Source organism: Dendrobates tinctorius, unplaced genomic scaffold (assembly GCF_039654945.1).
Source record: "Dendrobates tinctorius isolate UK_male_01 unplaced genomic scaffold, ASM3965494v1 ptg000060l, whole genome shotgun sequence".
NCBI lineage: Eukaryota > Metazoa > Chordata > Amphibia > Anura > Dendrobatidae > Dendrobates > Dendrobates tinctorius.
Genome location: NW_027361728.1, coordinates 81,818,091 through 81,835,449, shown reverse-complemented (window position 1 = coordinate 81,835,449; position 17,359 = coordinate 81,818,091). Strand labels below are relative to the sequence as shown.

At 42.5% G+C, this 17,359-nt stretch overlaps 1 protein-coding gene across 1 annotated transcript in view; it reads left to right on the top strand.

Annotated features, from left to right (window-relative positions):
• The window catches only part of LOC141092706 (guanylate cyclase soluble subunit beta-2-like), a 164,030-nt gene that overhangs the window by 114,092 nt on the left and 32,579 nt on the right, over positions 1-17,359 (top strand). Inside the window, exon 13 of the mRNA XM_073579096.1 lies at positions 3,054-3,208. Within this exon, the coding sequence (XP_073435197.1) occupies positions 3,054-3,208 (155 nt within the window). The remainder of the gene's footprint in view (positions 1-3,053; positions 3,209-17,359) is intronic.

Here is a 17,359-nt window from a genome sequence, read left to right as displayed (position 1 = left end):
ATATATCCAGAACGCTTTGGGTGTAAGTAGGCGTCTTTTTATATCGCCTCCGCGCCTAGGATTTTTTAAATGTTATAAATCTGAGACAATTAAAAATGAAGTATCACCATTATGATGTGAAATGAAATGTTTATGGATTAATAGCTGACAAAGACCAAGCCACACGGTAGACTAGTTGGTAAGTGAGTCCCCACAGCTTCTCCCCACTCGCTACCCTTGAGTGGTAGATCTCTTCCTGTACACGCAGTCAGGTGCAAACCGGTCACTGCAGGAAAGTGGGTGGGGAGAAGCCGCTGGGGACCACCTATCTGGCAGCTATTAAACTATTTGTTTCTCTGAAATGCCCCAGAGTTAAATATATACAGCTCTGGCAACAATTAAGAGACCACCACATCAAAACCCTGTCATGGGCAGCCCATTCTCCAGACCTGAACCCCACTGAAAACCTCTGTAATGTAATCAAGAGGAAGATGGATGGTCACAAGCGATCAAACAAAGAAGAGCAGAATCAGTGTGAAAGACTGGTGGCAAGCATGGCAAGACGCATGAAAGCTGTGATTAACAATCATGGTTATTCCACAGAATATTGATTTCTGAATTCTTCATGAGTTAAAACATTAGTATTATTGTTTCTAAATGATTATGAACTTGTTTTCTTTGCATTATTTGAGGTCTGAAAGCACTGGGTTTTTTTTAATTTTGACCAATTTTCTTTGTCAGAAAAAAAAATAAAAAATTTATTGCTTGGAAATTCAGAGACATGTTGTCAGTAATATATAGAATAGAAGAGCAATGTACATTTTACTCAAAAATATACCTATAAAGAGAAAAATCAGACAAACTGAACATTTGGAAGTGGTCTCATAATCTTTGCCAGAGCTGTATATATGGCTGAGCCAGTGTCTGATACATCATGCCTGTGGATTGTGCAGTATTTATCACCTGTCAGGTTCCCTTTAATTCTTTAGGGTTTTCTCTTGGAATAGAAAACTAAGTACTGTAAATAAAGAAAATGTTATTATTAAAAAATTCCTAAATAGCTTGAATTAGCAAGTAAAGCTTGCTTTGTCTAGGGAAATCACTACTGTACATTATAGTATCAGCGTCTTGTTACACTGGCAGAAACCAGTCCTGGAATGTGAACACAGGCAGGAGGGCTGTGACCTGAAGATTACCTATACCACGCAGTGTCAAGCTATATCCGAATCCTAACAGCGCAGCGTCGTACTGCATATGCTCATCAGCACCTGCCTTACTGACATACTCAGAAACATTTAATAAAACTGCTGTCCTTAACATTGACTATAATGATTGCTTTCCTAGGAAAAACAAATGCTATTTGCTAATAAAGAGTATGTAAGTTTGCTTATATTGTTATCTTATTTATTCTCTATTACTGGACTATCCATTTAAAGGAACCTGACATATCGGATAATGCTATTAACCTGCAGATGTAGAGTTAATCTTCAGTTACTAGCATTAGCATAGTCCCCGGCTGCTGTACTGAAAGTGTAACAATCAGGAGCAAATTAACTTTATTCCTCCTGGGAGCCACTGGCTTTCAGTCATGTGGGTATGCCGACATGGATACAGCCACCAGTCACTATACTGAGACAGCCAGCACACCCCAACACTTTGACTGACAGCCAGCTCATCAATGAATCAATTTCAGAGTCATCTGTCCGCCTCATTGCCAGAGCGTGCTTACAGCTGCCAATCATTAATTGAAAGCCAGGAGATTAAATTAATTTTCTCATTGAAGCTGCACTGTCACTATTCCAGCTGGGCATGCTCATAACGCTCTTAATCTTCAAATTAACCCTATATCGGCAGGTTAATATAGCCTTATCTGAGATGACAGGTTGCCTTCAAATACAGATTATCCATTCTTAAGGGGGCTTTACACATAGCGATATCGCTAGCAATATCGCTAAAGCGTCACCAATTTTGTAACGCAGCAGCGATATTGCTAGCGATATCGCTACATGTGATACTTACCTCCAACCGGCTCCCCCGCTGGTTATTGCTGATCACGCGAGATTGGCCTGGTCCATTTCTCGTCGTCGGCTTCCTGCTGGCGCCGACGAGCGAGCCATGGACGCAGGCGGAAGACGGACACCCTCGCCGCGTCTGAAAGGTGAGTACGACCACCAACCGCTGCTGCATCGCTAGTGAGATCTCCCTTTTTGGCAGCTCACTAGCGACCATTTAGAGATGCACCAGCGATCCTGACTGGGTAATATCGTGGTCGGGATCGCTGGTGCATCGCTAAATGTAAAGGGGCCTTAAGGGTAGGCCATCACGGTTTGATCCTGACTCCTACGACCCCCACCATTTAGCTTAATTAATTGTCTCAAGTGCTACTGTGAATGGCACATCCCCTTCATTGCTTACAAATGTCATCACATTCAACTTGCATACAGCTGTTCCAGGCATCTTATTCCTCATCAGTGAAAACTATCACTCCGAAATAGGGGTTGTGTAGAAACTAAGAAATATACTCTTTGGCCCCAAGTCATCACATGTCATTTATCAAAGTCACACTTCTATTTTTGTCTTCAGGCATGCGCTGACCTACTTTCCCCCATAGGTTAAAATGGTTTATGCTATTCATGAATTTTGCCCAAAATCAAAAATGGTCATTAATTTTGTCTTTAACCAGTTTTTGAGACTTTCTAGAGCCAAAAGTTGTACATATGTCTTAGTTCCCCCTCACGTGTACATATTTACGGTATGTATGGCATCTGTTTTTTTCATGAATACCACAAGTACCCATTATAACCCATGGTGATCCTCATAAATCCATGTTTTCACATAGATTGTGTGTCCGTATGAACCACATGGAAACATGTCTGTATTTTCCGGCAGCACAGATGACAAGGGCAAGTACAAGTCTATGGGTCCGTGAAAAACACGTACAGCACACGGATGGTGTCCATGTGCTGTCCATATGCTGTGTGGTGGAAAAACAATGATGAATTGGGACCTTTGCTTCCTTATGTGATGTAAATTTATGTGATGGAGACTTTTTTTGTCTTGAAATTATCCTATAGATCCGAGTAGGGTTACATACTGGCCCAGTGTTAGCTGGAGTTGTCGGAGAGAAGATGCCTAGGTATTGTTTGTTTGGGGATACTGTGAATACTGCTTCTAGGATGGAAAGTCATGGTGTTCCCAGTAAGATTCACCTGAGCCCAGAAGCCTACAGGTAAACTCCATTCTCTAATTGTTAAAAAGCTTCATTTGTTTGCATGTTATAGTTTTCAAGGTGGCTGGTTTGTCGTTGTTTCTAAATATTAAAAAATTCCTAATAAGAATCATAAAAAATTAAATCCCCAGCAAATAATTCTATATGTCAAATAATTTAGCAAATGTTTAATCTTAAACAAAATTTTCTTGATTAAACAATTCAACCACCCTGTGTATACAGCTTCTAGGCACACATATGGCTCTCTGTGGTAGCAGACAACTAATAAGCCATGTGCAGTTTGATCCCTCCGGAATATCCAACAGATTTTTTTTAATCAAGACTTTTAGTCGATTTGCGTCACTTTTTTTTCTTTGAAATATAATGTATCAATAAATATGTGTAATAATTGGATCGTCTTTATGGTATATTGTTCAGTGGGGCCGTGCTGAAATCTTCTTTCTTAGAGGGAAAGTAAATATAATCCTTCATAGTTCTTTTCTTAATAAGAAGTTAAGTGGTTGTCGATGACTCAGGAGAGACCATCGATATCTGATCTTTGAGAATGCTACGCCCATCCAGAAGGTCTCGGGGATGCTGCTGGAACACAGCAGCTCTGTCCTTTCTATGGTGGCCGTGGCCGGGTTCTGTCGATTCACCTTCTAGTAAAATGAATTGAGGGATGGATCTGTAATACCACTGTAGATTTGACGGAGTTAGTGTGTTCTGATAGCATCGGATAATTTCCTTTGCCTCTGATATCAGCTGATCGATGGAGGTTCCAGGTGTCATATCCCCATCAATCAGATGTTGATGGCTTATCTTGAGGATAGGTCATCAATAGAATCATAGAATCATAGAATGGTAGAGTTGGAAGGGACCTCCTGGGTCATCTGGTCCAACCCCCTGCTAAAAGCAGGATTCACTAAATCATCCCAGACAGATGTCTGTCCAGCCTCTGTTTGAAGACTTCCATGGAAGGAAAGCTCACCACCTCTCGTTTCAACCTGTTCCACACATTGATCACCCAAACTGTCAAAAAGTTTTTTATAATATCTGTTGTGTGTCTCCTCCCATTCAGTTTCATCCCATTGCTTCTAGTCTTTCTTTGTGCAAATGAGAATAAAGATGATCCTTCTACAATGTGACAGCCCTTGAGATTTTTGTAGACAGCTATTAAGTCTCCTCTCAGTCTTCATTTTTGCAAGCTAAACATTCCCAAATCCTGTAACCGTTCCTCATAGGACATGGTTGGCAGACCGGTCAACATTCTGGTCGCTCTTCTCTGAACTTGCTCCAGTTTGTTGATGTCTGTTTAAAATGTGGTGCCCAAAACTGGACACAGTATTCCAGATGAGGTCTGACCAAAGAGGAGTAGAGGGGATAATGACTTCACGTCATCTAGACTGTATGCTTCTGTGTAACGAATGGAAGCGGAGGCAGAGATGGTGAAGTTCACATTCGTTTTTATTTTTTAAGTGGAAACTCGGGACCACGGTACAGGGGGCTCCGAAGGGGGCGTGACTAGTGAGCCCCAGGCACCCGTATTAAAGCCCCTCAGGCAGGGTCAGAATGGAATACCCGGAGGACACAGGTGCTACCTCCAGTTAGACCCCGAACACGTGGCAGCTGTCCCAGTGGGACCAAAAGGGATAACAAAGGTTACAGCAGAGTCCGTAATGCGCGGAGTCCTGGATCCGGTTAGTTGGTAAGGAGTCGGTTCCAGTGACCTTCACACAGTCCTTGGACTCGGATGGCTGTAGGCGGAACGGGATGGCTTAGGCCCAGATGGTTGCAGATATAACCAGGTAACACAGGATACTGATATCCTGTGGAGACAGAGAGCATTAGACAATGCACAGAGACTGCAGATGCAGCGCAGACAGGTTAGCATGAGAAGCGGATGTAGCAATGATTGATACTCGATACTCCGGCGCTCTCCCTATGGAGGAGAGGCCAGAAATAGCAGCCAGTGCGCTGCCATTGGTTGATTGCATTTTTTGAATAATGCACGCCGCCCCTTTAAGAAGGCAAGAGAGCGGGCTGGTGTGCCCTAATAGTCTTAGCTACAGATCTCCTCACAGGACGCCAGGAGGAGGAGGCAGGAGGGAGGACAGAACGCTGAGCAGCAGCATGAGAGGCTCGAGGCGAGTGCCCAGAACGGAGAGCAGCGGCAGGCCTGGACGCAGCGCCAGGACGGGGGCCAGGTGTAACAGCGGCAGACCTGGGCGCAGCGCCAGAACCGGTACCGGGTGTAACATTCGGTTAATACATCCCAGAATTGCAGTTGCCTTTTTTGCTGCTGCATCACACTGTTGACTCATATCCAGTTTATGATCTATTAGTATACCCAAGTCTTTTTCACATCTGCTGTTGCTTAGCCCTATTCCTCCAATTCTGTATATGCTTTTCTCATTTTTAGTGCCCAGATGTAGTACTTTGCATTTTTAAAAACCATTTTGTTAGTTGCCCACTGCTCCAGTTTATTTATATCTTTTTGAATCCTCTCTCTCTTCTCTATTAGCTATCCCTCATAGCTTTGTGTCATCAGCAAATTTAATCAGTGTACCCTCAATTCCTTCATCTAAATCATTGATGTTGAACAATACAGGGCCCAGGACAGAACCCTGTGGTACCCCACTTGAGACATTCTTCCAACTGGATGTGCAGCCATTTACGACCACTCTTGGCGTGCAATCACTAAGCCAGTTACGAATCCACCTAACAGTTGCCTTATCCATTCCATACTTAGTCATTGTTTCAATAAGGACAGTGTGAGATACTTTGTCAAATGCTTTGCTGAAGTCAAGATATACTATATCTACAGCATTTCCCTCATCCACCCAGTCAGTGAAATTACGTTAGTCTGACATGACTTATTAGTTACAAACCCATGCTGAATCACTTCATTGTTATCCAGGTACTTACATACATGTTATTTAATAATTTGTTCAAAGATCTTTCCTGGTATAGAAGTCAGACTCACCGGCCTATAGTTCCCTGGGTCTACCTTCTTCCTCTTTTTGAAATTAAGAACAGCATTTGCTGTTCTTCAGTCTTCTGGGACTTCTCCTGTTCTCTAAGAATTTTCAAAGATTATGGAGAGTGGTTCAAAAACTTCTCCTATCTCCTTCAGTACTATGGGGTGTAATTCATCTGGACCTGGAGACTTGAATTCATTTATGTTAGCTAAGTGTTTCCTCACTATCTTTCTGTTTATAGATATCCTAGATTCTTCTATTCCTTTAATAGGATAGTGAAGATCAGTTGATGTTACATTTCCTTTCTGAGAGAAAACAGATGCAAAATAGGAGTTTAAAAGTTCGGCCTTCTTAACATCCTTTCTTACCATTTCATCATTTTCATCCTGTAAAAATCCTATAACATGTTTGACTTTTCTTTTACTTTTAACATATCCCCAAAATCATTTTTTATTGCTTTTGACGTCTCTTGCAAGCCTTAATTCATTGTCAGCTTTACTAATCTGATTCGTGCCCTGCAGGTTCTGCAGACAGCATTATATTCTTCTTTAGATATGCTTCCCTCTTTCCATTTGATAAACATTTCTTTCTTCCTTTTTAGCATGTGTTAGTAGTAAGAGGACCCAGCTCTCGTCAAAACGCCCACTTCCGGTTTTTGACAGGTGCACGCCCCTTTTTGACACCTGCCACTAACCCCACCTCTCTTCCGGTCTAAACCCCTCCCCTTTCTCCTCCCACTCACCGCCCCTCTGTGTGTCAATATCTGTTATGTCACTTCCATCCCCACCCCGGAAGCAGCCCTATCGCCGCCCCTCTGTGAGTCAAAACCTGTTACGTCACTTCCGTCCCTGCCCCGGAAGCAACTCCATTCAGCCTCTGTTGCATCCCCCATAACAGCCCATGCACTGCCCATCTTGTGGGGTTATGTGTCTGTCCCTGTCTCCACCGCGGCCTTCGTCTATAATGAATACTGTGCAACTGACACGCCTTTTGCAAGGAAATTCCGTTACTCGGCGTATGTATGACACACAGAGGGGTGGCGAGTGGGTGGAGGATGGGGAGGAGATGGGAGGGGTTTAGAACGGAAGGGGGGAGGGGTTAGTGGCAGAGGTGTCAAAAAGGGGCGGGGCACCTGTCAAAAAACAGAAGTGGGTGTTTTGATGAGAGCTGGGTGCTCTTACTACTTGTGTTTAACTCCTTCACGACCAATGACGCCACATAGGCATCATGAAAACCTGTGCCAATCTGACCAGTGACGCCTATGTGGCATCATGAATTTAAAGCCCCCCTGCAGGTCAGGTGACCGGGGTCACTAAAAGGTCACCCGACCCACAGATACAGGGGGCTTTGTTCTTCACCACAGGGGGCGTGGCTTCGCCCCCACGTGGCTACGATCGCTCTGATTGGCTGATTGGCTACAATCGCTCTGATGTGCCGCCGCTGTCATTATCTGCTCCCCCCACCATCCCTCCGCTCCCACGCCTTCAGATTACCCCCCTCCCACCCCCCGGTACTTGCCGAGTGCCGCTGTGGCTCCCTGTGTCCGCCGCCATTTTGGTAAATGGCGGGCGCATGCGCAGTGTGCCCGCCGGCTGCAGATTCATTCATTTTGATCACTGTGATAAACTCTCAAAGTGATCAAAATAGAATGAAAAGTAAATAAACCCCCCCCTTTATCACCCAAATAAGCAGGAACAAATAATAAAATAAAGAAATTATTTTTTATTTTTCCATTAGGTTGGAAATAAGGGTTAGGTTTAGGGTTGGAATTAGGGTTAGGGTTGGAGTTAGGCTTAGGGTGGAATTAGGCTTATGGTGGAATTAGGGTTAGGGTTGGAATTAGGGTTAGGGTTAGAACTAGGTTTAGGGTTGGAATTAGGGTTAGGGTTGGAATTAGGGTTGGAATTAAGGTTAGGGATAGGGTTAGGGGTGTGTTGGGGTTAGGGTTATGGTTAGGGTTGGGATTAGGGTTAGGGATGTGTTGGGGTTAGGGCTGTGGTTAGGAGTGTGTTGGAGTTAGGGTTGGAGTTAGAATTGAGGAGTTTCCACTGTTTAGGCACATCAGGGGGTCTCCAAACGCAACATGGTGCAACCATTGATTCCTTCCAAGTTTGCGTTCAAAAAGTCAAATGGTGCTCCCTCCCTTTCAAGCCCCGACGTGTCCCCAAACAGTGGTTTACCCCAACATATGGGGTATCAGCGTACTCAGGAAAAATTGCACAACTTTGATAGTCTAATTTCTCCTGTTACCCTTGGGAAAATAAATGATTTTTTATTTTCACGTCTCTGCGTTATAAACGTCTGTGAAGCACTTGGGGGTTCAAAGTGCTCATCAGACATCTAGATAAGTTCCTTGGAAGGTCTAGTTTCCAAAATGGGGTCACTTGTGGGGGGTTTCTACAGTTTAGGCATATCAGGGGCTCTGCAAACGTAACGACGACCGCAGACCTTTCCATCAAAGTCTGCATTTCAAAACGTCACTACTTCCATTCTGAGCCCTTACATGTGCCCAAACAATGGTTCCCCCCATATATGGGGTACCAGCGTACTCAGGACAAACTGGACAACAACTTTTGGTGTCCAATTTCTCCTGTTACCCTTGTGAAAATAAAACTTTGCGAGCTAAAAAATTATTTTTTTGTGGAAAAAAAATGATTTTTTATTTTCACAGCTTTGCGTTATAAACTTCTATGAAGCACTTGGGGGTTCAAAGTGCTCACCACACATCTAGATAAGTTCCTTGGGGGGTCTAGTTTCCAAAATGGGGTCATTTGTGGGGGGTTTCCACAGTTTAGGTATATCACGGGCTCTGCAAATGTAACATGATGCCCGCAGACCATTCCATCAAAGTCAGCATTTCAAAATGTCACTACTTCACTTCCGAGCCCTGAAGTGTGCCCAAACAGTGGTCCCCCCACATATGGAGTACCGCCGTACTCAGAAAAACTGGACAACAACTTTTCGGGTCCAGTTTCTCCTGGTACCCTTGTGAAAATAAAAAATTGTGCACTAAAAAATAATTTTTTGAGGGAAAAAAATATTTTTTATTTTTACGGCACTGCGTTATAAACTTTTGTGAAGCACTTGGGGGTTCAAAGTGCCCACTATGCATCTAAATAAGTTCCTTAGGGGGTCTAGTTTCCAAAATGGGGTCAATTGTGGGGGTGCTCCAATGTTTAGGCACACAGGGGCTCTCCAAACATGACATGGTGTCCTCTAACAATTAGAGGTAATTTTCATTTCAAAAAGTCAAATGGTTCTCCTTCCCTTCTGAGCCCTGCCATGCGCCCAAACAGCAGTTTCTCCCCACATATGGGGTATTGGTGTACTCAGGACAAACTAGACAACTTTTGTGGTCCAATTTCTCCTGTTAGTCATGTGAAAATAAAAAATAGCGTGCTAAAAAATCATTTTTGAGGAAAAAAAATGATTTTTTATAGTCACTGCTCTGCGTTATAAACTTTTGTGAAACACTTGGGGGTTCTAAGTGCTCACTACACATCTAGATAAGTTCCATAAGGGGTCTAGTTTCCAAAATGGGGTCACTTGTGGGGGTTTTTCACTGTTTAGGCACACAGGGGCTCTCCAAACACGACATGGTGTCCGATAACGATTGGAGCTAATTTTCCAATCAAAAAGTCAAATAGCGCTCCTTCCCTTACGGACCGTGCGCCCAAATAGTGGTTTATGACCACATATGAGGTATCTGTGCACTCAGGAGAAATTGCCCAACAAATTTTAGCATCCATTTTATCCTGTTGCCCATGTGAAAATGAAAAAACTGAGGTTAAAAGAAAATTTTTGTGAAAAAAAGTACTTTTTTTTTTACAGATCAATTTTTGAAGCACCTGGGGGTTCAAAGTGATCACTATGCATGTAGATAAGTTCCTTTGGGGGTCTAGTTTCCAAAATGGGGTCACTTGTGGGGGAGCTCCAATGTTTAGGCGCACAGGGGGTCTCCAAAGGCGACATGGCAACCGCTAAATATTCCAGCATGTTTTCCATTCAAAAAAGTCAAATGGCGCTCCTTCCCATCTGAGCCCTGCCATGCACCCAAACAGTGGTTTATGACCACATATGAGGTATCAGTGTACTCAGGAGAAATTGCCCAACAAATTTTAGGATCTATTTTATCCTGTTACCCATGTGAAAATGAAAAAATTGATGCTAAAAGAAAATTTTTGTTGGAAAAAATAAAATGTCCATTTTTTCTTTCCACCTTGCTTTAGTTCCTGTGAAACATCTGAAGGATTAATAATCTTCTTGAATGTAGTTTTGAGTAGCTTGAGGGGTGCAGCTTTTAGAATGGTGTCACTTTTGGGTATTTTCTGCCATATAGACCCCTCAAAGTGACGTCAAATGTGAGGTGGTCTTTAAAAAAATGGTTTTGTAAATTTTATTGTAAAAATGAGAAATCACTGGTCAACTTATAACCCTTGTAACTTCCTAACAAAAATAAATTTTGTTTTCAAAATTGTGCTGATGTAAAGTAGACATGTGGGAAATGTTATTTAGTAACCACTTTGTGTCACATAACTCTCTGGTTTAACAGAATAAAAATTCAAAATTTGAAAATTGAGAAATTTTCTAAATTTTTGCCAAATTTCTGATTTTTTCACAAATAAACGCAAAAATTATCGACCCAAATTTACCACTAACATGAAGCCCAATATGTCACGAAAAAACAATCTCAGAATCACTAGGATCCGTTGAAGCGTTCCTGAGTTATTACCTCATAAAAGGACACTGGTCAGAATTGCAAAAAATGGCCTGGACATTAAGGTCAAAATAGGCTTGGTCATGAAGGGGTTAAGAGCTGTGTTCATCCATCCTGGTTTCCTTATATGCTTCGTATTCTTCCCTCTTTTCGGAATTGTTAACGATTGTGCTTTGAGAATCTAATTTTTCAATATTTCCCGTCCTTCTTGGACATTTTTGTCCTTAAGGATATCCAGCCATTGAATCCCTCTGATTCTCTTTCTGAGTCCCTTAACCCCTTCCTGACATCTGACGGTATATCCCGTCCATGGGACCTGGGCCCCTATGCCCATGGACGGGATAGTACGTCGGGCGCGATCAGCGGCGCCCACGTGGTGAGCGCCGCTGATCGCGGCCGGGTGTCAGCTGATTATCACAGCTGACACCCGGCACAATGTGTCAGTGGCGGTCACGGACCGCCCCCGACACGTTAACCCCTTGCACACCGCGATCAAACATGATCGCGGTGTACCGGGAGTTAAAGGGAAGCATCGGCAGGGAGGGGGCTCTACCGTGCTTCCCTGAGCCCCCCACAGCAGCGCAATGTGCAGCGCTGCTGCGGGGGACTCCTTTCCTCCAGGCCCCCGAATCCAAGATGGCGACGGGGGCCTTCGGGGGCCTGAGGAAGCTGGCTTCCTCAGTGCCTGCAAAGCGCAGGCATGAGGAAGCCTTCTGCAGTGCCTGTGTCAGATCGCTGATCTGTCACAGTGATCTGTGATGTGACAGATCAGCGATCTGTCACAGGACAGTGATGTCCCACCTGGGACTATTTAATAAAGTAAAAAAAAAATAAAAAAAAGTGTAAAAATAATTAAAAAAAAAATCGCCAAATAAATTAGAAAAAAAAAAAAATATTCCCCCAATAAATCCATTTTTTGGAAATAATAAAAAAAAACCCAATAAAAGTACACATATTAGGTATCGCCGCGTCCGTAACGACCCGCCCTATAAAACTGTCCCATTAGTTAACCCCTTTAGCGAACCCCTTAAAAAATAAAAATAAAAAACGAAGCAAAAAATAATGATTTATTATCATACTGCCAAACAAAAAGTGTAATAACGCACGATCAAAAAGACGCATATAAATATCCATGGTACCGCTGAAAACGTCATCTTGTCCCGCAAAAAACGAGCTGCCACACAGCATCATCAGCGAAAAAATAAAAAAGTTATAGCTCGCAGAATAAAGCGATGCAAAAATAATTATTTTTTATATAAAATAGTTTTCATTGCATAAAACCGACAAAAACATAAAAAAACGACCTAAATGAGGTATCGCTGTAACCGTACTGACCCGAAGAATAAAACCGCTTTATCAATTTTACCGCACGCGGAACGGTGTAAACGCACCCCCCCCAAAAGAAATTCATGAAACGCTGGTTTTTCTTCATTCTGCGTCCCAAAAATCGGAATAAAAAGCGATCAAAAAATTTCACGTGCCTGAAAATGGTACCAATAAAAACGTCAACTCGTCCCGCAAAAATTAAGACCTCACATGATCCGGTGGGTCAAAATACGGAAAAATTATAGCTCTCAATATGTGGTGATGCAAAAACTATTTTTACAATAAAAAGCGTCTTTTAGCGTGCGACAGCTGCCAAAAATAAAAACCGCCATAAATAGTAAATCAAACCCCCCGTTATCACCCCCTTAGTTAGGGAAAAATAATAAAATAAAAAAAATGTATTTATTTCCATTTTTCCATTAGGGTTAGGGCTAGGGTTAGGGCTAGGGGTGTGTTGGGGTAGGGTTAGAGCTAGGGTTAGGGTTAGGGTAGGGTTAAGGTTAGGGTTAGGGCTAGGGTTAGGGCTAGGGTTAGGGCTAGGGGCATGTTGGGGTTCGGGTTGGAGTTAGAATTGGGGGTTTCCACTGTTTGGGCACATCAGGGGCTCTCCAAATGCAACATGGCGTCTGATCTCAATTCCAGCCAATTCTGAGTTGAAAAAGTCAAATGGTGCTCCTTCCCTTCCAAGCTCTGCCATGCGCCCAAACAGTGTTTTACCCCCACATGTAGGGTATCAGCCTACTCAGGACAAATTGCAAAACAATTTTTGGGGTCCAATTTCTCCTGTTACCCTTAGGAAAATAAAAAATTGGGGACAAAAATATCATTTTTGTGGAAAAAAATGATTTTTTTATTTTCACGTCCGAGTGTTATAAACTTCTGTGAAGCACTTGGGGGTTCAAAGTGCTCACCACACATCTAGATAAGTTCCGTGGGGGGTCTAGTGTCCAAAATGGGGTCACTTGTGGGGAGTTTCAATAGTTTAGGTACATCAGGGGCTCTCCAAACGCACATGACACCCGCAGACCATTCCATCAAAGTCTGCATTCCAAAACGTCACTACTTCCCTTCCGAGCCCCGACGTGTGCCCATACAGTAGTTTTCTCCCACATATGGGGTATCAGCATACTCAGGACAAATTGGACAACAACTTTTAAGGTCCAATTTCTCCTGGTACCCTTGGGAAAATAAAAAAATGGTGACTAAAAGATCATGTTTGTGGAAAAAATACGAATTTTTTATTTTCACGCCCGGGCGTTATAAACTTCTGTGAAGCACGGGGGGGTTCAAAGTGCTCACCACACATCTAGATAAGTTCCTTGGGGGGTCTAGTTTACAAAATGGTGTCATTTGTGGGGGGTTTCCACTGTTTAGGTACATTAGGGGCTCTCCAAAGGCAACATGACACCCGCAGACCATTCCATCAAAGTCTGCATTCCAACACGTCACTACTTCCCTTCCGAGCCCCGACGTGTGCCCATACAGTAGTTTTCTCCCACATATGGGGTATCAGCATACTCAGGACAAATTGGACAACAACTTTTAAGGTCCAATTTCTCCTGGTACCCTTGGGAAAATAAAAAAATGGTGACTAAAAAATCATGTTTGTGGAAAAAATACGAATTTTTTATTTTCACGCCCGGGCGTTATAAACTTCTGTGAAGCACTGGGGGGTTCAAAGTGCTCACCACACATCTAGATAAGTTCCTTGGGGGGTCTAGTTTACAAAATGGTGTCATTTGTGGGGGGTTTCCACTGTTTAGGTACATTAGGGGCTCTCCAAAGGCAACATGACACCCGCAGACCATTCCATCAAAGTCTGCATTCCAAAACGTCACTACTTCCCTTCCGAGCCCCGACGTGTGCCCATACAGTAGTTTTCTCCCACATATGGGGTATCAGCATACTCAGGACAAATTGGACAACAACTTTTAAGGTCCAATTTCTCCTGGTACCCTTGGGAAAATAAAAAAATGGTGACTAAAAGATCATGTTTGTGGAAAAAATACGAATTTTTTATTTTCACGCCCGGGCGTTATAAACTTCTGTGAAGCACTGGGGGGGTCAAAGTGCTCACCACACATCTAGATAAGTTCCTTAGGGGGTCTAGTTTCCAAAATGGTGTCATTTGTGGGGGGTTTCCACTGTTTTGGTACATCAGGAGTTTTCCAAACGCGACATGGTGTCCGATCTCAATTCCAGCCAAAAACGTCAAATGGCGCTGCTTCCCTTCCGAGCTCTGCCATGCGCCCAAATAGTGGTTTACCCCCACATGTGGGGTATCAGCGTACTCAGGACAAATTGCACAATAATTTTTAGGGTCCTGTTACCCTTGGAAAAATAAGAATTGAGGGTGAAAAGATCATTTTTGTGGAAAAAATATGATTTTTTAATTGTATGGCTTTATTTTATAAACTTCTGTGAAGCCCATGGGGGTTCAAAGTTCTCACCACACATCTAGATAAGTTCCTTAGGGGGTCTAGTTTCCAAAATGGTGTCATTTGTGGGGGGTTTCCACTGTTTTGGTACATCAGGGGTTTTCCAAACGCGACATGTCGTCCGATCTCAATTCCAGCCAAAAACGTCAAATGGCGCTGCTTCCCTTCCGAGCTCTGCCATGCTCCCAAATAGTGGTTTACCCCCACATGTGGGGTATCAGCGTACTCAGGACAAATTGCACAATAACTTTTAGGGTCCTGTTACCCTTGGAAAAATAAGAATTGAGGGTGAAAAGATCATTTTTGTGGAAAAAATATGATTTTTTAATTGTATGGCTTTATGTTATAAACTTCTGTGAAGCCCATGGGGGTTCAAAGTTCTCACCACACATCTAGATAAGTTCCTTAGGGGGTCTAGTTTCCAAAATGGTGTCATTTGTGGGGGGTTTCCACTGTTTTGGTACATCAGGGGTTTTCCAAACGCGACATGGTGTCCGATCTCAATTCCAGTCAAAAACTTCAAATGGCGCTGCTTCCCTTCCGAGCTCTGCCATGCGCCCAAATAGTGGTTTACCCCCACATGTGGGGTATCAGCGTACTCAGGACAAATTGCACAATAACTTTTAGGGTCCTGTTACCCTTGGGAAAATAAAAATTGGGGTGAAAAGATCATTTTTGTGGAAAAAAATATGATTTTTTAATTGTACCGCTGTACGTTATAAACTTTTGTAAAGCCCTTGTGGGTTCAAAGTTCTCACCACATATCTAGATAAGTTCCTTGGGGGGTCTAGTTTCCAAAATGGGGTCACTTGTAGGGGGTTTCCACTGTTTAGGTACATCAGGGACTCTCCAAACGTGACATGGCGTCCAATCTGAATTCCAGCCAATTTTGCATTGAAAAAGTCAAACGGCGCTCCTTCCATTCTGAGCTCTGCCATGCGCCGAAACAGTCGTTCCCCCCCACATATCAGGTATCTGCGTACTCAGGACAAATTGCACAATAACTTTTGCAGTCCAATTTCTCCTGTTACCCTTGGTAAAATAAAAAAAATTGAACCTGAATTTTTTTTTTATGAAAAAAAGTTAGATGTTCATTTTTTTTTTTAAATATTCAAAAAAATTCCTGTGACGCACCTAAAGGGTTAATAAACTTCTTGAATGTGGTTTTGAGCACCTTAAGGGGTGCAGTTTTTAGAATGGTGTCACTTTTGGGTATTTTCTATCATATAGACCCCTCAAAGTGGCTTCAAATGTGATGTGGTCCTAAAAATAAAATGGTGTAAAAATGAGAAATCGCTGGTCAACTTTTAACCCTTATAACTTCCTAACAAAAAAAAATTTTGGTTCCAAAATTGTGCTGATGTAAAGTAAACATGTGGGAAATGTTAGTTATCAAGTTTTTTGTGTGCCGTATCTCTGTGATTTAAGGGCATAAAAATTCAAAGTTGGAAAATTGCGAAATTTTCAAAATTTTCGCCAAATTTCCGTTTTTCTCACAAATAAACGCAAGTTATTTGAATGAAATTTTACCACTAACATGAAGTACAATATGTCACGAGAAAACAATGTCAGAATCATCAGGATCCATGGAAGCGTTCCAGAGTTATGACCTCATAAAGGTACAGTGGTCAGAATTGTAAAAATTGGCCCGGTCATGAACGTGCAAACCACCCTTGGGGGTGAAGGGGTTAAAATCTGTCCCTTTAAAATAAAAAAGTAATGGTAAAATTCTTTAACCTACTTCTTTTATTATGCAGATGCCTATCATTTTGTAGGGGTCCGCTCACAGGAGCCAAACAATAGAACCTCATCAGAGGTCATTTGATAATATGTTAACAGCAGACAGATCACGGTAAATGATGCAGATTGAGCGATCTGTAAGAGAATATTCAATCATAGGCTGTTGTTGTTCTTGGCAGCGCAAATCCTGTTTACACATGATGATGAGCTGCCGAGAAAGATGATTTTTAAACTAGCTTAAAAATAATTTCACTCAACGAACAAGCACTTTACCTGTTTATTGGGTGATTGGCAGCCTGAGTAGAACTGTAAGATAATTATGAAACAAGTGTTCCTAGGAATGCTTATTCATGATAATCTTTCAGCGTAAATGCAATTTAAGGTGTTAAAATCGCCTTCACTATACAATTTGCAGACAATCTATTTCTGTTGCCCAAGTGACACTCTTATGTTTCACTGTAATTATTGCATATGTAATGTTGTATTATGTGGATCTTTATTTAAGTGGGGTACTGTAGTCTCCATTAATTAGGCTACATGGCGCCTGGGAGAATTGTACTTGAGACTATGTTGCTGCAGGATGCTTCCGTTGACTCTTTTTTTGGGAGAAGTCTGGTAGACATTATGCTAGATGCATAGGCTTGCATCACTTGGTGTAAAGTTCTTAGGTCATCTAGGTTAAAGGAACGGTTTGGCCGAGCTCTGTGGCAAATTTTGTGTGGTCATCAGTGATGACAACCTTTCATAAAAGTGAGATTTCATTTCATCATATTTTTGTAAGTCATTAGAGAGGTGGTGGGATAAATATGTCCTAAGATGTGTAGGTTAGAGCAGGAGGCTTTCTGTCTTGGTCATGTCGCACATGATGAAGTGTCCCGATGCCTTGCTGATTGTGAGGGCTCGCGGGTTGGAGAGAGGAATGAGTGACATCTTAGAGTGGCACGCCATTAAGACTCTTCAGTAAAATTGC